A 24,632-nucleotide genomic window follows, 5' to 3' on the forward strand; every position below is an offset into this window, starting at 1 on the left:
TGTAAAACGGAGGTAACAACAGTAAAAATAGGGCACAAGCCAATGTGGTGGTCACAGACAAGACAAAGTTCATATAATATTTTCATAATTATGAATAGACCAGCTACTTAAATTTTTGGAAGATTTTACAAACTCAATAGCAAAGGGCTTAAAAATACAGCCAGCAAAAATGTTCACTGAGATGACACACGTTTGATAGGACTCCAAAACAGGTGGTGGCCACTTTGCCTAAATATATTTGCTTTGTTCCAGGGCCTTGCCAATGAAATCATTATTTGATTATTTCTTCTCTTGCTACATTCATTAAAAATATCAACCAAACTCAGACCCTTAACATTATCTAATATCAGGGCCAGAAGAGACTTTAAAGGGTTCTAATGTCTAAGGACTTTCCATGATACAAACTTGAAAACATGGACCCTTAAATCCCCCAATATGAGAGAGAACTGCACTTACATTTTCAGGCCCTTTGGTTCCCATGTAAAAATGTACCATTGTAGATATGGCTTGCAGTGAAAGCAAAAACTGGCTCTAAAAATAAAAACATTGATTTAAAAATATAACATAAAAACAATGAAGTTTTAAATACTGAAAACAGGTACATAATCCCAGAAATAAATAAGATATAGCTTTACCTCTTCTTCACCCATTTTGGCAAATTCATAAAGGAAGGCAAAGTATTCTGTAAGATGTTTACTGTGAGGTTTTACACCATGTTCCATAATTAATAACAGAGTTCTCACAAATCTAGTGACACACGAACGACCACCAATATCTTCCACTGAGGCATCCATATCATCTGACCTGAAAATATAATTTAATATCTCAGAGACAGTATGAAGTCTGGGGATAGATATTCTGGAAGGAGAGATGTTTTTAAAAACCCAAATTTATCTTTCATCTTTGCAATAGACTGCAATACGAATTATAATAATTTAAGTAGGTGGATTCTAATTATTGTGTCTGGCTAACTCAATCATGAAGTTACTTGTAGACAATTTTGAAGATCAAAAATAAAAGTTTTCTCTCCTTGATCGGTATCATTACAGATTGTTTTTAAATAGAAGAATCCAAATGTTTCACTGTGGATATTTAAAAATACTCTGTAGGTGGATAATTAAAAAGCTTAAAAATAAAATGTTCAAAAGGCACTTCTTACCCATCTTCCATTCCTGGTTGTAGATAAAGATGAGCATGCACAGGCCTAAGTCTCTGAATCACATGGATACACAAACGCTGAAACATCTATAAACGAAAAGTTATAACAATCTAAGAGCCAACTTTATCAGGTAATAGAGATACTAAAAAATTAACATGATTCAAAACTCTCTGCCAACCATTTCTTTTCCCCACAGATTATCTTTTGACATTCTAAAGCTCTTCTGACATCTCACCTGGACTAAAAATATAAGGTAAAGGTAGATTAAAAATAATCACTTTTGTAATAAATGAAAAAACAACAATAAACTATACATTTCAGTAATAGAAAACACACACAAAAAACCCACAAAGCTTCATAAAAACCTCTTGATTAATGGAGATATACAGAACAGAAAACTTAGCATCCATCTCTTTAAAAGAGTGGAATAGGGAAGGATAGCTGCTTATCAGAGGTCAATGACTAGGGGAAGGAAATGTGATTTAAGTTTATCTAAAAGAAACATGGATTGGGGCGCCTGGGTGGCGCAGTCGGTTAAGCGTCCGACTTCAGCCAGGTCACGATCTCGCAGTCCGGGAGTTCGAGCCCCGCGTCAGGCTCTGGGCTGATGGCTCAGAGCCTGGAGCCAGTTTCCGATTCTGTGTCTCCCTCTCTCTCTGCCCCTCCCCTGTTCATGCTCTGTCTCTCTCTGTCCCAAAAATAAATAAACGTTGAAAAAAAAAAAATTTAAAAGAAACATGGATTAAAAAGGGTTGGGATTCTCTAAATAAAATATACAAATAGCCACTAAGCACATGAAAAGATGTTCATTATCATTAAGTATTAGGGAAATGCAAACCAAAACCACAATGACATACTAACTACTTCACACACATTAGGAGAGCTAAAATCAAAAAGACAGTAACAAATGCTGAAGAAGATAGTGAAAAAAAGAAATCTCATAGATTGCTGGTGGGAACATAAACTGGTGCAGACACCATGGAAATTTTTGGTCGTTCCTAAAATATTAAACCTAGAGTGACCATATGACCCAGGAATTCCACTCCTAGGTAGATACCCAAAATAACTGAAAACATATGTCCACACAAATATTTGTACACAAATGTGCAGAGCAGCATTATTCAAAATAGCCAAGTGAAAACATCCCAAATGTTCATCAACTGCTGAATGGATAAACAATATTTAGTATATCCATTCAATGGAATACAATTTGGCAAAAAAGTACAGATACATGCTACAACATGGATAAACCTTGAAAACACTGCTAAATCAGTGACAATCATAAAAGACCACAAAATGTGTGACTCCAATTATCATTAAATAAGCAAATCCATATCATTAAGTAGGCAAATTCATAGATAAGGGGCTGTCATTAGTGGCTGAAAAGAAGCAACAGGATAAAATGGGGAGTGACTTAATAGGTATGGAGTTTCTCTTAGCAGGATTATAAAAATTAGACGATGGGTGCATAAGTCTGGGGATAGAACTACTGTATTTTACACTTTGAAAGGTTTTGATTAATTTTATGGTGTAAAAATTGTTTGTTAGTAATAAGGGAAAAGTGGCATTTTCAGATTAAATTTTCGGTTCTGTGTCATAAGTGAATATAAAATATTTACTTTTTTTTTGTCTAATTTTCCCAAAGATTTAAGGAGACACAAATTGTTTCATGTGACAGTTCAAAATCTTTCACAGAAATGTAATATACTATTCATTTAATTTTTAAGGCCATTACAACACTCTACCATGGTTAGAATATCTAAGGTTCTGAAAAAGAATCAGTACAACTCAGAAAGCAGCCACAGTAGGATCTGAGAGAACAGGGAGTTAAAGCTATCTTCCTACAACCAGGAAATGTGAATGATTTTAATCACTTGGTTGGAAAGATAGTTGATTTGCTAAAAGAAGCTGATGAAACAACAGCAAAATTATTTTTTTGATAAGAGGTCAATCTTTTCAAACTACTTTTCAATGCTGGGTTAAAATACATTCACAGGCAAATTAGAATTATTAGTTTGAAGGCTACCTCTTTTTCAAACACTCTTTTTCTTACCTGTCTCACAATTTGATTAGGGCACTTAATTAGTATCTGCATTGGCCACCAGTCATCATCAGCCATACGGTCCAAAAACCACTGTAGAAAAATAGTGTGATATAAACATTCAACCAATACTTGTTAAATATAGGATTTAAAAAAAAAAAAAAATCACATAAGGATTTTACTTCTAGTCAATGTTTTGATTAGTTTAAGTTCTTACCAAAACAGATTCTTTAACTGTTACAAAGTCCAAAACTCTAAAATGCCAAACGTCACAATCAGGGTCCTCTAACTACAGAATTTCATGAATGCCATCTACATCACAGTGTACAACCTGCATCATGGCAACCTACAGCCCTTAACATAATACAATGGAATACTATTTTCCTCTTATTTCTCACAGATGTCAGACTGCAGTTATCTTTTGTTCCTATTAATAACATGATATATTGATTCATTTTTTTCTGTTTAAAAAGAAATTATGTTCCCTTGATAACAAAAAACACTTCTTTATGCTAAGACAATTCTCAATGATTTCCAGATATCTCTTAATCACTTAACTCCTGTAATACTGAATTTTACTGTGTGCATATACACAATTACTGACAAGTGTAGAGAATTTTAACTACACACACACACACACACACACACACGTACGTGTGTGTGTGTGTGTGTGTGTGTAGTGGCAACACTATATATGAAAACATGAAAGGGGTGGAGAATAGAGGAACTTGTTAACTAACACCAGGAGGATACAATCAGTCAAAACAAGCAGTAGAGAATTCTGCAGATCAAATGACAAAGTAGCAAAGAGGAAAAAAAAGTTATTAACTGCTACAGATGAAAGTTGATTTATGAGACAAAAGCAAAATGTAGCCTTTGTTTAAATACTACTTCAAACAAGCAAACTGAGAGAAGAAAAACATTAAAAAAATTTTTTTAATGTTTGTTTATTTGGGGGTGGGGGTAGACAGGGAGACAGAGGATCTGAAGCAGGCTCTGCACTGACAGCAGACAGCCAGATATGGGCCTCGAACTCATGAACTGAGATCATGACCTGAACCAAAGTTGGATGCTTAGACCACTGGGCCGAGCCAGTTGGCCCCAAAAAATGTTAAAAAAAATTTTTTTTAATGTTTATTTTTGACAGGGAGAGGGAGGGAGGGAGGGAGGGAGGGAGGGAGAGGGAGAGAGAGACCGAGCACAAGTGGGGGAGGGGCAGAGAAAGAGGGAGACAGGATCCAAAGCAGGCTCCAGGCTCTAAACCATTAGCAAAAGAGTCCGATGTGGGGCTCAAATTCACAGACAGCGAGATCATGACCTGAGCCTAAGTCCACACTCAACCAACTGAGCCACCCAGGCACTGCGAAATCAGGTTTTAGACAACTAGAGAAAAGTGAACACAAAGTGAGTATTGGATGATGTTGAGGAACCACTTCTAATTTTACTAGGAGTATGGAATCATGGTTATATATATTTTTTAAAGTTCTCATCAGAGATACATACTCAGTACTCATGGATGTGTATGATATGCTATCTGGGTTTGCTTTAAGATACCTCAAAACAGACACGAGGAAGAGATGAAAACAAAATAATGTTACTATTTGTTGAAACTGGGTGATAGGTACCCAAGAGTTCATTATCTTTCTACTTTTGTGCTCATTTTGAAATGCTCATTACAAAGTTTTAAAAAATCATGGCTTTGTATTTGTATTCTACAACAATCAGATTCTCTAATTCCACTGCTTCAAGGCATAATCAGATGAACTTATACATAAGAAAAATATCTTCAGGGCACCTGGGTGGCTAGTTGGTTGTCTGACTTCAGTTCAGGTCATGATCTTGCAGTCTGTGGGTTTGAGCCCCGCATTGGGCTCTGTGCTGACAGCTCAGAGCCTGGAGCCTTCTTCCGATCCTGTGTCTCCCTCTCTCTCTGACCCTCTCCTGCTAATGCTGTCCCTCCCTCTCTCTCTTTCTCAAAAATAAACAATTAAAAAAAGAAAAGAAAAAAAGAAAAAAAGTCTTCAACTAATTTCATCTATTGTACACTATGCTGCTATCTCCCACCTCAGGAAAATTTTAAGACTTGCATTCCTAGAAAGGCTTATATCACTTTGGGAACTAATCAAGAAATGATAAAATAACAGTAAGATGCCAATATGGTTAAGTGATCATTACTTGTGAGCAGATTATCCTTAAGGATATATTGTTACAGGGATATATTAGACCACAATATAGAAGATAAAATTGGACATAAACTGATATACTAGGATATATGCATTTTTATCTTGGAGGGGGAAGGAAGATTTTGTTGTCAACTATTGTTTTATAATATTCAAAATTAGTTAAGAAATATCTGTTATCAGTCTTCTGAATTTTCTGTATTTTTAATTCTAATACATGGGGGGAGAGGCACCCAAGGATTTTTAAATACCTTAACAATCAATTATTTAATCAGTGTAATGGATAGGACACATAAATGACAACTTCCTCAGTTGTTGAGTAATTTTAGGAACAATTTACATTGGGATCCCTATTATAAAATACAATAATTTTGCTGTAGCATCTAAGAAGAAAAGTAAGTAAAACAAAAAAGTGCACATTAAATTATGCATTGTTCATTGAATTATTCTCACCTCACAAGCTGCTTGACTATTATTAAATTGTTTGGTCAGGAGTTCAATCCACTGAAGCATTGTGGGCTAAAAAAGAAAAAGAAGTCACTTAAGGCATCTACTTCTGAGCTAAAGATCATGAAAACCAGAAGTTATCTGATAAATGACACAAAAATCTACGAAAACACAACACATACCTTTTCTTTTGAATGTATAAACGTCTCTAGGACAAAGGAAGTACTTAACTGTAAGAAAAGATTAAGCAAAAAATATTTAATTATCTTAAAGTAGTCAATTTTGAAAAACTATCTAAGGCTTATAGATTACCTTTGCTGTCATTAGGGAAACAGCTTTAGGATCTGGTAATGTACTGGGAATACAACTACATAACTGCCACATAAACCTAGAATTAAAAAAAAAAAGTTAAGTTACATTTCTTACAGAAGAAGATTTGTTTTAAATGTGTAACAAAAATCTATTACTAAATTTACAAAACTTACCCAAAATATGTATGTTCGAAAATGTTTTTGTCTTGAAGAAACTGCATGTTATCATGCCAAATCCACTGAAGTAAAAGAAAATGTTAACATTACATATCGGAAAGCATTTGCTTCATTACATTTTACTAGTATTTTTATTAGACAAAAAAAGATTTGCTCTAAAAGAAACAAAAAAAGCAAAAAATGCAGGCACTTAAAATTCATGTTGATTTTTTTCTGAGTATACAAGAATATGAAAATGGCTACTAAGCCTGCTCCAATGTTATCATTCTGTATCTGGCTACCTCAAGCAATTAGTTTTTTAAAAATGCAATTATACAGGGCGTGAAAGGAAGAACTCTGAAATATCATTTGTCTCAAGAGCGAATATATAAATGAATAAAATTATGTCATGTTTTGATAAAAACAGGTTATGAGAAAGGTTTATGATCGAAAACTGGCAAAATAAAAAAAATTCAGGTTGGCTGACTTAGGTGATTTCCTGGCTTATTCTGTAACAATTATGAAAAATAATTATTTCTGACATGACGCTTTAGAGTAACTTCTCTGCTCACTTTAGTTTTTGTGTTCCTTTAACTCTGTGAATACCCTAAACATGCTCTGAGTTGTTGTTAGTTCCATAAAGTTATTTTTATCTGGAACATATTTATGTTGATTACTGACATTACTGCCTGTGTTGATCCTTCCTAAAGATTTTCAACTACCTCTACTTGCTTCCCAGCCCACTACTCTAGTCTAGAACCAGCTCTTAGAATTATGTATTAGGGCTCCTGCTCCACATTGATGCAGACCTAGTCACTGAATGGTTTGCTTCAGAGTTCTTGGTACTCTAGCATTTCCATGCACACAGCTTTCTAGAAAGCTGTAGCTTCAAGAAAACTTTGGCAGCATTCAACCATCAATGCTTTTTCACAGCAATGGAGCTCCATTCCCAGCTTTCAACTTCTAGCCATGAGCTCGGCTCTAGATCCTCTGTTATAATTTTTGTCACCTTTACCCCAAAAGAGCTAAAGGGGACCCTAGAGCCTGGTAGTCCTGTTTTTCCACCAGACTCAGTGCTTTTATATCTGTTCCATTTCTGTCCTACAGAAATATTCACCCTATTTTTTGACAATCCTTTTTATGTTTTAACAATACAACATATGTGGAGCAATCTGGGTGTGTCTAAGTGTGAAATTACTTCACTACAATGATCAGATTTTTCCCAGGTATTTTCTATATCCCATTCAATTTCATCTTGGCTCACATTTCCTTGAACTTACTAATCATCACAGTCTCAGAGATCATCTTTCAGCTCCTAAAACATGCCAATAAACTCTTTCTTTCCTAAGGGAATTTGTACATAATCTACTCTTTGCTTGGAGTAATCTTCACATGATTAACTCTTTGCTACCTTTCAAGTCTCAGCTTAAGGTTAATCTGAAGCATTTCCTAATCACTTCCCCCAGCAATTCAAATCAACTACTCTTTCTGGGCATTTTGTTTTATCCATAATAGTCATTATATAATGTTTGTTTACTTAATAAATTTTATAGCTCTAAATTTTCAATTTACTCTTTGGGAAAGTCTGCTACTAGCTATATTTTAACTGTACAAATTTAAAAGACCAGATTCTAGTTTTTACCTAAAATCTATGTTAATATTAAGTAACAGTATTATCATATTTTAATATTTTCAGTAAAATGTATATGCAAGCAAACTATTTTAAATTAATAAGCTAAAGCAATGCCAGGAAAAAAGGGTTGGCTTAGATGTGCAATCAAGAATATTTTGATGTAGTTTATTTTTCTTGTCTTGGTAGAGCAAAAGGATGGATTTCCTTTTGTCACCACATAAATCAGTGGTTCTCAAAGAATGGTTGAGAGAGCTGTGGAGTACCTGTGACCATTTTAGGGTATATGTAAGATCTACACCATTTTTTTAGTAATATGATGATGCTATCTGCCTTTTTTAAGCTCTCATTCTTTTTTGAGCATAGAATGAAGTTTCCCAGAGGCTAAATGATGAATGAGATCACAACAGAGCAAATGCAAAAAGCTATTATGAGACTCTAGCTGTCAACTATTAAATCAGATATTAAAAAGATTTGCCAACATGTAAAACAGGGTTTTGTTCTGAAAAATATTTTTTAATAAAATGTTATTTATATTAGGATGTCACAAGTTTATTTTTGATATTTTTAAATAAATTAATGTAAATTTTAAAATTGTTTTAATTTCTAATATAGTAAGTATTGACAGATATAAGCACCACATTAAAACTAATATTTTAAAAAACTTTAAGGTTCTCAATATTTAAAAGAAAAAATTTTTTTAATTAGTTTTATTACTGAGAGGCAGAGAGAGACCGAGCATGTGGGGGGGAGGGGCAGAGAGAGAGGGAGACACAGAATTGACGCAGGCTCCAGGCTCTGAGCTGTCAGCACAGAGCCCGAAGCGGGGCCGCACTCTGGAACCGTGAGATCATGATCTGAGATGAAGTCGGACCCAACTGAACCACCTAGGTGTCCCAGGTTCTCAATATTTTTTAAGAATATAAAAGTTCTGAGAATAGGAAGTTTCAGAACCGTTGATGTAAACAAAATACATCTTTTTTAAAAAATGTTTCATTTTCAGGCTCAGGTCATGATCTCACAGTTTGTGGAGCTTGAACCCTGCGTCAGGTTCTGCACTGAAAGCTCAGAGCCTGGAGTCCGTTTTGAATTCGGTGTCTCCCTCTCTCCTTGCCCCTGCCCCGCTCATGCTCTCTCTTTCCTTCAAAAACAAACAAATGTTAAAAACAAATGTTAAATGTTTCATTTTTATTTTTGAGAGACAGAAAGAGAGAGAGAAGCAAGTGAGGGAGGAACAGAGAGAGGGAGACACAGAATCCAAAGCAAGCTCCAGGCTCTGAGCTGTCAGCACAGAGCCTGATGTGGGGCTCAAACTCATGAACTGTGAAATCATGACCTGAGACGAAGTTGGATGCTTAACTGACTGAGCCACCCAGATGCCCCAACAAAATACATCTTTAAGGTTTCAGTTAAAATTTCATTTTACTTCACAAGTGGGCTGGGTTGTCATTAAATACTGTTGGGTCCTTATCTAGAATAAGAAATCTAATGAAGCACCTAATTTTGCTGGTAAATCCAATTCAAAGGTTTAAAAGATGTGGATGTTCTTGTGTTTTTATCAGTAATATTATGGGTAGGCAAGACACCTGTTAAGATTATTTGTTTGGGGGAAAAAATTCCACTTGGTTTTAAGACATGACCGCAACAGCGCAAATATTAACCAATAAATAGTAAAAGCTGAACTGTTTAGATGGAAGATTACATTTTTACCAGGTATACCTTTAAGATTTATATTTTGTACTTTCAGCTGAGTTTATTACATTGACACAACACACACAGAGGTGTGAATGTATTTTATAACTCTTAAGACGTTAAAGTAACACTACCACTTATTACATTATAAAACAAAGAAAACCTCAATACTACAATCAAGACACATTTTAAAGCATTTGATAGTATTTTAAGTGCATTTCAAATATATGGTACATTTATATGTAACATGAAGCAAAGAAGGAACGAACACCAATCACCCAATCCATTACCACACATACAAGTTACTTATGAGCTTGCCCCAATTCCATCAACTATTTTACCTGTCTTATTCTTATTTTTCTTTAATATTACTAATTATTTCCACTCACTTTAATCTCATTCACTTCACATGCATCTGTCATATATCAGTATTACCAAGACTATCTATAAACACTGTTAAATCCATCCCAGATTACAAATCCTAACATTGCTATAGCCTGCTCTTGGAGTTCTATTACTTGCATAAATTCTTGATATGCTTGTAAACTGCTGTTTAAGTTAAATTAACTATACCTCTAGTAACTCTGACGAAACATCAAATTTGAATTCTTTGCCATTTTCTTCCTCTGGGTCCATGCGTTTGTAAAACAGCATATAAGCACTATGTGTCTTTAAGGGGCCAAAAAAAAAAAAAAAAAAAAAAAGGATGAAAAAATAAGTATATTTTAAATTTGACCAAGTTTAACTATAAAATTAGATAACATGGAAGAAAGAAAACTATGTAAAATGATATATGCAAAGAAATGATTACCTTTTCAAAGGAGAAATCCATAAATTTATCTGTAACAGAATCATAGGTCTTGGTCTGTTTAAAAAAATAAAAGTTTTGCTACTTTAAAAGACAATATTTCAGCTTATATTTATCTCAGTTGTATTTATATATAAAATATTTCATAAATACCTATTTTATTCTTTATAGTAACTTTGTAAATAGTGTTCAAATAGTACTACATCATAAAAATCCTTGACAAAAGTTTTTGGCTAAAAGTATAGTCGACCTTTGAATAACACAGGCTTGAACTGCACAGGTCCACTTAAAGGCAGATTTTTTTTTCCCCCAATAAATACAGTACAGTACTGTAAATTTATTTTTGTTATGATTTTCTTCATATCATTTTCTTTTCTCTAGCTTTATTGTAAGAATACAGTATTCCTATCAAAATAACACCAGCATTCTTCAAAGCTAGAACAAATAATCCTAAAATCTGTATGGAACCAGAAAGATACCAAATAGCCAAAGCAACCTTGGAAAAGAAAACCAAAGCAGGAGGCATCACAATCCCGGACTTCAAGCTGTATTACAAAGCTGTAATAATGGGGGCCCTGGGTGGCTCAGTCGGTTGAGTGTCTGACTTCAGCTCAGGTCATGATCTCACAGTTCGTGGGTTCGAGCCCTGTGTCGGGCTCTGTGCTAACGGATCAGAGCCTGGAGCCTGCTTCGATTCTATGTCTCCCTCTCTCTCTGCCCCTCCTCTGCTCACACTCTCTCTCTCTCAAAAATAAGTAAACATAAGAAATAAAAATAAAACATAAAAAACAAAGCTGTAATCATCAAGACAGTATGGTACTGGCATAAGAACAGACACTCAGATCAGTGGAACAGAATAGAGAACCCAGAAATGGACCCACAAACATATGGCCAACTAATCTTTGACAAACCAGGAAAGAATATCCAATGGAATAAAGACAGTAAAGACAGTCTCTTCAGCAAGTGGTGCTGGGAAAACTGGACAGCGACATGCAGAAAAATGAACCTGGACCACTTTCTTACACCATACACAAAAATAAACTCACAGTGGATGAAAGACCTAAATGTAAGACAGGAAGCCATCAAAATCCTCGAGGAGAAAGCAGGCAAAAACCTCTTTGATCTTGGCTGCAGCAACTTCCTACTCAATACCTCTCCAGAGGCAAGGGAAACAAAAGCATAAAAAACTATCGGGACCTCATTAAATAAAAAGCTTCCCCACAGTGAAGGAAACAATGAGCAAAAGAAAAAGGCAACTGACAGAATGGGAGAAGATATTTGCAAACGATGTATCAAATAAAGGGTTGGTTAGTATCCAAAATCTATAAAGAATTTACCAAACTCAACACCCAAAAAACAAATAATCCAGTGAAGAAATGGGCAAAAGACATGAAGACATTTCTCCAAAGAAGACATCCACATGGCCAACTGACACATGAAAAAATGCTCAACATCACTCATCATCAGAGAAATACAAATCAAAACCACAATGAGATACCACCTCCCACCTGTCAGAAAGGCTAACATTAACAACTCAGGCAACAACAGATGTTGGTGAGGATGCTGAGAGAGAGGATCTCTTCTGCACTGCTGATGGGAATGCAAACTGGTGCAGCCACTCTGGAAAACAGCATGGAGGTCCCTCAAAAAATTAAAAATAGAATTACCCTACATCCTAGCAATTGTACTACTAGGTATTTATCCAAGGGATACAGGTACGCTGTTTCAAAGAGGCACATGCACCCCAATATTTATAGCAGTACTATCAATAGCCAAAGTATGAAAGAGTCCAAATGTCCATCAATAGATGAATGGATAAAGAAGAGGTGGTGTGTATGCATATATGTATAATGGAGTATTACTCGGCAATCAAAAAGAATGAAATCTTGCCATTTGCAACTACGTGGATGGAAATGGAGGGTATTATGCTAAGAGAAATCAGTCAGTCAGAAAGACAAACATCATATGACTTCATTCATATGAGGACTTTAAGACACAGAACAGATGAACACAAGGGAAGGGAAGCAAAAATAAGATAAGAACAGGGAAGGGGACAAAACATAAGAGACTCTTAAATATGGAGAACAAAAAGGGTTACTGGAGAGGCTGTGGGAGGGGGGATGGGCTAAATTGGTAAGGGGCATTAACGAATCTACCCCTGAAATCATTGTTGCACTATATGCTAAGTAACTTGGATATAAATTTTAAAATTAATTAATTAAGTAAAAAAAGAATATAGTACATAATGTGTAACATACAAACTATGTATTAACTGAGTATTTATGTTATCAGTAAGGCCTTTTTTTTCTAATTTTTTAAAATGTTTGTTCTAGAGAAGAGAGAGAGAGAGAGCGAGAGAGAGCGAGTGCGAGTGCACGTGCGCATAGCAGAGAGAGAGAGGGAGTCACAGAATCCGAAGCAGGCTCCAGGCTCCAAGCTGTCAGCACAGAGCCCAACACAGGGCTTGAACTCATGAACCGTGAGAACATGACCTGAGTTGAAGTTGGATGTTTAACCGAATGAGCCACCCAGGCGTGCCCAATAAGGCTTCTGAGCAACAGACAAGTTATACTTGGATTTTTGACTGTGTGGGGGGCTGGCACCTTTAACCCCCACATTATTCAAGGGTCAACTACACCTGAAAATATTCAAACCATTTTTAAAGATACTTTACCATAATGTATATAAAGTTAAGAAAATGTACTTGCAATTTAAAAACTACATTTTAAGAGAACTTTGCTAAGTGTATTTGTTTTTCTTTTTCTTCTTTTTTTTTTTTAAGGAAATATTTTACAAATAACATTTAGAAATGCAGTCAGTTTAATGATGGCATCAGGAACTCTTTACGTCCTCCTTCTATCCATTTCTGAAGTGTTAGCAATTTGCCTACTTCCTCTTTTCTATTAATAGTAGTATGTAAGTGCAACAAAGAGCATTAAAATCCAGAATGTGAACAGTGATTTCACAATACACATGGCTATTAAAGTGAAAAATAACTTTACGTGGGCTTATCTGTGAAATGGGAATGACTAACGCTGGTCTTTTGAGAATCAAAACAGTGTTTTAACAGTTTTCAGAAAATTGATACTTGGATAAAATGCCTATTTTATTGTAATTGTTATATTATAATTAAACACTAGTATTCCAACCTAATTGTCTTTTCTCATGTCTTAGAGATAATAACATAACAGGTAAGATATTTTTTGTGTATCCTGTCAATAGTAATAATCAGGTTGCTGCTGCCATTACAAAAAAGTACTGAAAGAATACTTCTTCGAAGCTCAGCTCAAGCCAATGTCCTTGACAAAGATTTTTCATATTATGTTCATAAAGAGTAATTTCTTTTTGCTTGAATCCCAAAGCATTCAAGTGAACAACTTCTTCCATCATAATGTTTCACAGCAATGTAATTCAATTCCTATACTACTATTTAAATTTTCAATTTTAAGTCTTAACCTTCTTAATTAGTTGAAGGCAGAAATAGTCTTTTAAAAGGTATTTCCCAGTGCCTGGTATCTATTCCAAACAGTCTCGACTTCAATAAGCAACAACAGAATAAATTTTAGTTTTAATCATAGCAATTAAAAGAAAGTTTAGTGATTCTACTACTGGATTTTATAATACTGCGTAACACATGAAAAGTCACAAAACATTTATAATTTCTGAATAAAACTCACTGTCATCTCCCCGCCAAAACATTCAGAGGCCAGTTGAGCAGAATCAAAAGGTTTTACCTCAGCATCATTAAAAAGATACCTAAAACAGAGCATATAGTGTTGACCAAGTATATATGTACTGAGTATCTCTGTATTATACCTATTTAAAAAATATTTACATTACATAGTGACAAATTACAAGAAGTAATCAAACTTTTTTTTGTGATCCAACTATTTTTCACATGAAGTAAATAAATTCTATGTTCTTGTTTTGACAACGCTAATCTACTAAAAACTAGAATATAATTGTACAAATCTTAACTGTCCTAAAATCCAATAAATGCATTTATAAAAAACTAGGGGTAACAAAAGAGTTCATAAAAACAAATAACAAATTTGCATTAATAGAATATGTAAAGCTACCAGACAGAAAAGATTAAGAGATGGGAGAGCTTCCAAAAATAAAGACGCCATTTTAAAATTTATTATCAAAATGGATCCCAAATATGGAATTATATTCAAATGGGCAAACAAGGTAAGATAGCATGGACATGACAGCTTAAAGAGTTGAACCAAACTATTCTGCTAACTGCAGATCAATTTACCAATGTACATTTTGTTCAAAGCAATATTCCCAACAGTAGAACAGTGCCTACTATTGATATAGCCACTATACTTGAGACTCTACCTAACAATATCTAAATAGCAAAAAACAGCTATTAAGCACTGATTTAATGACTTCCAACCATTACCTTGATAAAAGTTGCTAAAAAAAAATGTACAGGTTGGAAGGGGAAAAGTAAGGTGGACAGAGTGGAGCATTCAGGCAACTTCGAATTGGCATATACAAGGACTCTGAAGCCACCTTATAGAAGACATTCAGCAAACAAATCTTGAATGAGTGAATAAAGAGAAGATTCGGAAGGTGCAATATTGTCTATGAATCTAAAGCTGTATATAAAACCTTGGATATTCATTTGTCTCAGGACACCATCATCAAGTTCTCAAAAGAAGTTTAAGAACAATTGATTTTTATCATCTTATGAAAGTTACTTTCACTTAACATTTCCTAATTTTATAGAAAGTTTTTAGAAAAATAAAATCAGGAAATATACGAAGCAAAACCAATCACAAGTTTAAACTTTAAAAACAGGAAAAAGAATTTAATCCCAAGAATAAAATATTTAAAACTCACCATTTATTGTTTTTATAAGCATGTGGATTGACTATATCTCTGATGAAGCTATAATAGTGCCCACCATCTGCTGTTCCTGTATGAACAGTTACTCCTATTAAGTCATACTCATAGCTCTCTGTATCTTTTGAATGATCACTGACTTCCTTAAAACCTGAAATGATTTACATAAGATAATGGTAATAATTCTGAACACTGCACAGTGACACCTTAGAATCACTTTACGTAATATATACAGAAAAAGGCACAGATACATTATGTATTATAACAGGTACAAATATTTGCTAATCATTCTCCATTCATAGTCTACAATTTCAAGGAACATTTACACAAATCGCTTGGAAAAACAACCATGTGTTACTGCATGACTATGGCCAACCTCAACATAATGTAGAAATGTAAAATATGCTTTTTGTCTAATCTTGTTCCTTTTGAAACAGCAGAATACAAAATTTTTCATTCATCTTATTAGGAGCAAGCAAATACAAGATCTGAAAAGGCATTAAGATACTTATGTCTCTTAATGTCAAGTTACAGTTTATCATTTTGTATTAGGAGACAGAAAATAAACAAAAGACATGCTTTCTGTCGCTAAAGATTTAAATCTGAAAGGGATAAAAGATACTACGGAAAAATTACAGAATAATCTAGTAAATTCAAAGATTTATGATCTGTATTCTCAGCATCCTTTAGAAAGGGAAAAGTATCATCAGAAATAAGTGAGTGAAAGCAGATTAAGTTAACTTGAGCACATAGTCTAAACTGGAAAGAGAGTAGTAACTGTGGAGGGAAGGAAATAGCTAAGAGTGTCAAAGTAGCAGCTGAGAAGTTTGGATGTGCTAGGTAGGATCCCACTCTGAACCCATCACTTGTGGCCTAAAAAAATCCTTCATCTTGGCATAAATTTCTGCTACTTCTACACATGGAAGCATCATGAAAAATACTAGTAAGTATAATAACTTGGCAGTCTCACTATAATTTTTGAAATGGTTTGAAAAGAGTTCTAAACAGTAGGATGTATATATACAACACCTACTTCTTAACTTCGTCTGTAAAGTATTTTCAAAGTTAATCATCTTCTTCTGGCTCATTTTCTGCAACTTCTAAACATATTCAAATTCTTTTTTAATTTTTAAAATGTTTACTCATTTTTTGAGAGAAAGAGAGAGAAAGAAAGAGCACAAGTGGGGGGACGGGTAGAGAGAGACATACACACACACAGAAACCAAAGCAGGCTCTAGGCTCTGAGCTTGTTAGCGCAGAGTCCAATGTGGAGCTAGAACCCACAAACTGCGAGATCTCAACCTGAGCTGAAGTTGGAAGCTTAACTGATTGAGCCACCCAAGCACCCCTAAACATATTCAAATTCTGAACTCCATACTCCTCTACAGCTACAGTCACCAATCTCTCTTCTCTCTTCAAAGAAAGAGCACATTCTTCTCTTAAAGAACAGCCTACCCTCATTGCCTATGCTTCTCATATACCATTTGGTAAAACATTTACTGAATGTTCAAGTGCCAGGCAACGGAGTATAAAGATTAAAAACACAGTTCTCTTTCTCAAATCGTAAAATACAGTGGCTTCTTCACACCTTAAAATTTTTAATTGGTAGAACTTTTTATACAAAGAAAACACTGCCAGATCGCTATTATGTAAAACAGAACTTCTCCATCTAAAGAATGCAAAGACAAAGAGTTCTCTGCTTTTTTCTCTCACCTGTTTGTGCTCCTTGAGGCACATAAACCTAAGTTTGAAAATCACTGGTCTTATAAAAGCAGTAATAATTTGGAGGTAACTAGATATGAACCAAGTGTCATCTTTAACTCATTGCAATCTGCCTCTCTATTGTAATTCCCAAATGAAAATGCTATGATAAAGATAACCAATGACTTTACATGTTTTCAGTTATGTTCTTACTGAACCATTCCTTTTCTTTAGCATTCAATACTTCTGACCACATTCCCTTTTTCTTGAGATCTTGAAATACTGACCCCACTATTCACCTAGCTGATCAAGCCACAAACCTGAGTCATTCTTGACTTTTCTCCCTCCCTCTAGTAGCAGACTAAAATGTAAGCTTCAAAGGGACAAAAAACTTATTTATTTATTTATTTATTTACTTACTTACTTACTTACATGTTTATTTTTTGAGAGAGACAAAGTGTGAGTGGTGGAGATGGAGACAGAGACAGAGACAGAGAGGGAGAGAGAATCTTAACCTAGCTCCACGCTCAGTGTAGAACCCGACACAGGGCTCAATCCCACCACCCTGGGATCATAACCTGAGCCAAGATCAAAATCAAGAGCTGGACACTGAACCAGGTATCTCAACCTTGCTCTTTATTGTCATTCTACTGCCATCACTATGAGAATAAGTTACACAGTAGATAGATATTCAGTAACTTTGTTAGATTCATTTATTCATTCAATCATCAAATTCTATTAACTCTCCATGTACACTTGCTCATCAAGCTACCACCTTCCTTATGGTTTATCAGAATGGCCTCCCTACATCCCTTTCATCATCCTCTAATTCATTTATTTCTATTGCTGTAGTCAGAATAACCTTTTCCAGACCCACCTGGTCATCTCAGTTCCCTACTTAAAATGTTCCAAAGGTTTCACATTAAAAGAGAGAGAGAGAGAGAGAGAGAGAGAGAGAGAGAGAGAGAGAGAGAGAAGGGGAGAGGGAGAGAAATAGAGAGAGAGATTAAAATTATTAGGGTGTCTAGTGGCTCAGCCAGTTGAACATCTGACTCTTGATTTCAGCTGAGGTAGTAATCCCAGGGTTGTGGGATATTGCCCCACATCAGGGTCTATGCTGAGCGTGGAGCCTGCTGAAGATTCTCTCGCTCTCCCTCTGCCCCTCTCCCCAGCTTGCCTCTGCTTTTTCTACTTAAAAAAAAAAAAAAAAAAAAAAAAAAAAAAAAAAGACCTGGCCTACAAACAAAATGATCTGGTCACGGCCTTTTGTCCATCTTATCAACTCCACCCCCACCTCCTACCCACCTAAAGAGATTAGCCATTCCTCTCAATCTAGTCCTTACTCAGTCTCTACTTCAACGTTACCTTGGTGAAAGCCATCTCTGATTCCGCTAGATATGAGATACATTCACCATCCTATCTGATGACACATTCTGTTTGTAATTTCTTTTAACTTTATTTTTTGAGAGAGAACAAACACACACATGCAAGCAGGGGAGGGGCAGCGAGAGAGGGGTGAGGAGACAGAGAATCCCAAGCAGGCTCCACAATGGCAGCATAGAGCCCAATAAGGGGCTTGAACCCATGAACCGGGAGATCATGAGCCACCCGGTTCTGAGCCAAAACCAAGAGTCAGATGCTTAACCAACTAAGCCACCCAGGCATCCCAGTAATTTCTTTTTCAGTAAGACGTGCCTACTAGACTTAAGTTCTATGAGGTAAGAAACCATGTTTACTTGTTCACTGCCATGTCCCTAACACCCAGAGGAGTGCCTAGAACGCAATCCTAGTAAATACTAAATATTTACTGGCTAATGACTGATGTGCCACACTGTACTTCAATACATTCCCCTTTCTAAAATTTAATTTCATTTTGTTAAATGTGCAGTTGGTTACAACTTTGTAATGACGACTGTCTTGTTATGGAGACTTACGATAAATATAGGCAAGAAAAAGATAAAAAATTACCTTCTTTCCTATCACTCTTCCCCATTAGAAAATCTTCTGTATAGGGTGTCATATCCAAACGTAATGGGAAGGAAAAGTGTGTGTTCACTTTCTCTTTCATCATTGTTACCATATTAAATGTATATCTCATAGTATTAAAACTCAGAATGCGAGGCAATTTCTTAAAACATGCCCTGAAAGACATGAAAAAAACAACTGTTAAAAATCTCAAAAGGTACTTCAACTGGTATCATTTACTGTACATTTCAACATTCAACTCAGAGTAAATAATAAAAAGTATTCTAAATCATGTTCTTATTAAATGTATCTGTAACCATATATCCCCCTCTTACATGACTTCTTCCATTTTGAAAGGGTTTCCCTGTGTTTAGGTAAGAAAAATTAAAAATTACAGTACACTGCGGTAAATTCCATGAAATTAAAGGTGCTACTGAAGCATAAAAAGGCATCACACTATACATACTCCAAAGATATGGGGGGAGGGTCTCTGGTTCAGAGTTTTCTCTTCCATCTTAAGTAACAGGAAGTGACCTATTTATTTTTATAAATTAGAACTGCAAAGTCTGGCTGTTTTATTTACCAGACATATGACCCTGAACAAGTTATTTAAACTCTCTGAGCTTAATTCCTAATTTGGAAATTCCTCAAATGGAGATTAAACTGCCTATTTCCTACTACTTTTAGAATGCTGCCTAACAGCATTCAATAAACACGGCTGGATGTTACAACAATGCAGCAGCACCAAGTTAATTGGTTACCTAAATCTTATAATAAATATTGCCAGTTCAAATTTTAAAAAAAGTAATAAAACACCAATATTTCAGTTTAAACAACAACAACAACAACAACAAAATATATATATATAAAAGCTTGGATTCATGAAAAATAATGAATTTTGGAGAATAATTCTTCATCATACTTAGGATTCTAAGATTCTGAATCAAAAGAGTTTCTGTTTGAATCAGAAACTTAGTTAAGGAAAAAAAGGAATTTAGGGAGACCAGGTAACTGAAGGATTTCATAAGCAGAGGAAGTAAGAACTCTAAAAATCATCATTATGGATTTTTTGAACTGGCAAAAGATAATGTTACAGAAGTATAAAGGAGTCAAATGATGAAGGCCCTTGTGTGCCTTGTCAGACTATGAACTTTAGCCTGAGAGCTAAGAGTCACTAAAGGACTTGTGGTTGACCGTGGAACCATGCACGATTCAGAGGATACAAGACATAAATGGAACTAAAAAGAGAGGAGAATTATGTTGTAGACCTACTAAATCTATGAGACACACAAGTCACAGCTGGGAGGACACACCACAGCATTCTGAATTAGGTAAGATGATTTAAGAATCATAAGCATATCAGTAGAGACTAAAGTTATGGTGGTAAAATTATTCAGGAAAGAATGAATAAACTGAGAGAAACAAAGGTTTAAATATAGAGCAAAAGATGATCCTTAGCCCATTTCTGGTGAACACTTACTAGGTTATTATAGACATTCAAAAGTATGGTAATAATATAAAGGACTGAGTAAAACTTTGCCTGAGAGACAAGACACTATTTTAGAAAAACAGGCAAATATTAGTCAAAAGTAGGGAATGTTTCACGAAATAAGTTATTGAGAATGACATATATTTTCAGTAAGTTTATTTATAAAATTCCAACTAAAATGACATTCTCCAAAGAAAATGCCTCTCAATTATCTTTTATTTATTCCTCATATCCCTCCATAGTAACAAATTTTTAATGGACCCCATTCTAAGTCTTATAACTCATATCCTAACCCAATTCTCATCATATGAGCTTGGCTTCTCCCTGTGGTTTCATTTAAGTATGTCTACCTTTACAATCTTTCTCTGCCTTCCAACATGCTCAGATTTATGTCATCCAGAAAACTGTTGTTTGATCTCAAAGCCCTTTCTAGATTCCATTTTCCTTGTTTTTTATTGCCAAACTTCTAAAATGAATGATCTGTACTTGATAGATACCATGTAACTTGACAACCCTGCTTCTAATTGCTACAACCTGAAAAAAACATACCACTAAACTGTCTTTTGTAAAACCCAATGCTTTTACTCAGCTGTCATTTTTCCTTTTTTGTGGACTATGTCAATTGAATACCTTCCTCATGAGATTCTCTGCCCCAATTTCTAGGTTACCGTCCTATCGCGATTTTCTTTCTTTCCTGGCTTCAATTCCGTCACTTCTTCCTCTGCACTTTTAGGTTGGCTTAGATCTCACAGTCAGTCCTTTGCAGAAGTTACGGTCTTTCTCAGGCACATGTTCAAATGGCATCAACCAATTATGCAAACAATCCCCAAATCTAGATGTTAACGATTTTATGTCATTGTATGTTTCTAATCATATTTTCTATTACTGGTCAATGCAAGTCCTCCACTTCAAGGCAGGCTGGACTAATCCTGGACTTCTTGTACGTACAAGGTCATTTCTATTTCTCTGCCCTTGTTCCTAATAACTAACTGTATATGATGCTCTCTCAATCCAATTTCTATTTGCCATTCAAAGTTCACCTGTAGAATCAAAACATCTTTAGCCAACAAGTCTGTCCTAAACTGGCCATCTTATGGCTAGCTCTTAAGAAAAAAGTCTCTCACTTCAGAGATTCAGCGGAAGACATCTTCAGTTCATGAGGAGACTCACTATCATGATTTAGTGACTGCACAGCAAAGGGTTAAAGGAATCAGACCTTGGTAAATATTTATAGGTTTCATGCCCAATGTGGGGCTCAAACTTACGATCTGGAGATGAAGAGTCACGTCCTCTACTGACTGAGCCAGCCAGGGGCCTGGACCTTGGTAAATATTTGATTAATTAAAAGGACAAAAATAATTTGGAAAAATTTAAGGATGCTTGAAAGTATACTTGAATAACTGAATGAAAAGCTGGTAAGAATGAGCACCAAGCAGCTAACCTTAACCTTAACCACATAATTTTCATAAAAGTTAACATGAATTTACTCTAAGTCTGTGTTTTACTACCATTTGATGATGTATCAAAATGATAAATGTTACATTTCAAAAATCATACCTTTTTTCAGCTCGTACTTTCTTCCCACAATGAGAACAAGTATACATGTTGTCACCTTCTAAAGTGTCTTTAATAGTAACTTCATCAAGAGATTCCTGTGTATTAAAGCAGATTTTAAAGTTTCATTTTACTGTTCACAGTATGTAAAATTACAAAAAGCAATAATTATAATTTGGGCAGAATGCACACAGAAAAACAAACTTTTCTATTTTAAAAAACACTAAATTTCAGTAAAAAATGTCTTCCCTCAAAATGACAAGATGCTCCATGAATCTTACTAAATTTTTCAAAAGTGCAAGTATTTTGGTTTTGAATGGGGAAAAAATATCAGCTTTTTGGCCTATCTCTAATTCTTATTTGATTTGCATAATGAGAAGAAAATAGATGAAACATGAAAGTTAATCTTCTATCAAGATAACAAAAATAAACTTGCTGTATATAAGAAATTAAAAGCAGAAAAAGTCTAAACAATATATACATTACTCACATAAATGTTCTTCATATCAGCCACTTGGCACCTCACAGTATAAAATTCTTCAGCAGTCTGACTAACGTGTTCACAATCCTGGTCAACCAACAAATATTAGTAATTTATTACAATAAGCTAAAATATACAATAAGATTTCCAAAAAGTGAAGAACAGGTACACTACTTACCAAGGACACAACATTGTTTGTAATTACACCTCCAAACAAACTTTTGACGGTATTTTTCTTTAAAAACAAACAAAGGTGAGTAATTAAAATTGGGCAAATCTGTACAAATTTCAAAGAAACTTCAGTATCCTGGTACTAACCAGTTCTGGAGACATTTCCTCAATTTTAGTAATCAGATCAGTAAAAAATTCTGTCATATCCTTCTGCTCCCCAGTATTCAGAGGCTGCTTGTCCATGGTGTATGTTTTACAAAAGGGTCTAGGATTATATGCTTTGCATTCACTCTCCTGCAAAGGAGAAGGGGGAGGGGTAGATCATGAAACAAACAAATCTGTGTCTCAAATAAAAAGAACATTATCACAAGGTTCTTGCATAAATAACGAAACAACAACAAAACGGAGTAAATCTACAAGGAATTGCTCTTCTATTTCACTGTTGTTTGATTTTCGTGGCATTTTCAGTTTAATAGTTGTAGGGGCACCTGGCTGGCTCAGTTGGAAGAGCACGTGACTCTCGATCTTAGGGCTTGGGTTCAAGCCCCACACTGGGTGTACAGCATACTTAAAAAATAAAACTAAAATCTAAAAAACAAAACAGAACAAAAATTTTAAAAAAGAAAGAAAGAAAGAAAGGAGAGAGGAAGTTAAAAGGAAGGGGCAAAATCAGAAGACATGTGCCACTGCTGATGAATCTGAATACGATTCTGCTTATAATAAAAAAAAAAATCACTGAAAACTTTTAAGCAGGAGAATAAACACTGTAAGATTTGCTAATTTTTAAAGATCGATTCGTTTTATACTTTTGAGAGTGGGAATTAAGAGGAACAAAGAGAAATCAATCAGAAAACTATGGGGGTGAATGTGACACTGTGATGGGAAAGGGACCGGACACAAAGAATTTTTCAAAGGACAAATTAACAGAATGCAGATAATGAAGATGTAACTGTTAAAAGTTACTTTTAACAAATTACTGACAAATTCAACTCGAAAAATAAGAGTATATATTCGGGGCAAATCTAATACAAATGAACTTCATTTAATGTTTTCAACTTACACAGGTTATATCTAATTAGTTTTCCATACATAGTTCTCAAACATACCATTAAATATGTAAACATTTTTTGAAGCTCCAGAAGAGTGGTCTTATGCTTCATATCTTCTGAATACTGGAAATCAAGAGAAAATTCTCTATTAAAACATACTGATAGCAAATTAGACATTCTAGTAAATAAAGTATTACAATGTGTTTAATACCATATCTGTTTTCATTATTTTAGATTTGTGTAGGAAAAAATACAGTCTATTCTTTACTTAGCAAGTTAGCATTTTAAAAATTGGAAGATTTTGCTCACTATATAAATATAGCCATCACTATTCTGTAAGAAAATGGAATAAAGAGATCTTAAAAAATAATTGCTTTCTAGATGAACACTCATTTGGTGCAATGCTGATTTCACAAGTTGGTGACTGTGCAAAAACAGAAAAATTCTTAGGTGTGCAACAAACCTGTTTTCTACAAATAAATCCATACATTTAAAAAATTCATTATAATACATGACATCTCACCATCATCTAGTTGTATCTTTCTTTTTTTCTAGAAGAGTGTATCTTTAATACTGTAGAAAAATTACTGGTCAAGATGCTTGAAAATCTTCTATATATTCAAGTATCATTAACTGCGATTCAGGTATCTTGACTAGACTCATTCACTAGAGACTTAGTCTTCAACACCAGTCTTACAGCCACTTATTAGATATACTCTATCTCATCCAAATATTAAAATAAACCTAAACCTATATATTTCATCCAAATGTTAAAAATCAACCTAAACCTATGAAGTACTATCCTCACTACAAACTGCCTGTCATAATTTTGAAGAAGCTCTGATAGTCTCATGGAATAATAAGCCTCCCACATGCCAGAAGTATACACTAGTTATTTGCGTCAATTTTGTGGGGAGTGTTAAGTAATGTGGTTCTGCTATTTT

General features: G+C 34.7%; 1 protein-coding gene across 9 annotated transcripts in view; it reads right to left on the reverse strand.

Annotated features, from left to right (window-relative positions):
- The window catches only part of USP34 (ubiquitin specific peptidase 34), a 251,154-nt gene that overhangs the window by 33,890 nt on the left and 192,632 nt on the right, over positions 1-24,632 (reverse strand). For all 9 annotated transcript variants that reach the window (XM_043603460.1, XM_043603458.1, XM_043603461.1 and 6 more), the window contains 18 exons: positions 23,746-23,811; positions 22,787-22,933; positions 22,647-22,703; positions 22,478-22,555; positions 21,991-22,085; positions 18,948-19,120; positions 15,276-15,429; positions 14,102-14,180; positions 10,428-10,481; positions 10,190-10,285; positions 6,313-6,377; positions 6,140-6,215; positions 6,010-6,057; positions 5,834-5,899; positions 3,213-3,293; positions 1,160-1,245; positions 636-804; positions 457-531 (listed from right to left, as the gene is read on the reverse strand). In XM_043603460.1, the coding sequence (XP_043459395.1) occupies positions 457-531; positions 636-804; positions 1,160-1,245; positions 3,213-3,293; positions 5,834-5,899; positions 6,010-6,057; positions 6,140-6,215; positions 6,313-6,377; positions 10,190-10,285; positions 10,428-10,481; positions 14,102-14,180; positions 15,276-15,429; positions 18,948-19,120; positions 21,991-22,085; positions 22,478-22,555; positions 22,647-22,703; positions 22,787-22,933; positions 23,746-23,811 (1,665 nt within the window). The remainder of the gene's footprint in view (positions 1-456; positions 532-635; positions 805-1,159; positions 1,246-3,212; positions 3,294-5,833; positions 5,900-6,009; positions 6,058-6,139; positions 6,216-6,312; positions 6,378-10,189; positions 10,286-10,427; positions 10,482-14,101; positions 14,181-15,275; positions 15,430-18,947; positions 19,121-21,990; positions 22,086-22,477; positions 22,556-22,646; positions 22,704-22,786; positions 22,934-23,745; positions 23,812-24,632) is intronic.

Source organism: Prionailurus bengalensis, chromosome A3 (genome assembly GCF_016509475.1).
Source record: "Prionailurus bengalensis isolate Pbe53 chromosome A3, Fcat_Pben_1.1_paternal_pri, whole genome shotgun sequence".
NCBI lineage: Eukaryota > Metazoa > Chordata > Mammalia > Carnivora > Felidae > Prionailurus > Prionailurus bengalensis.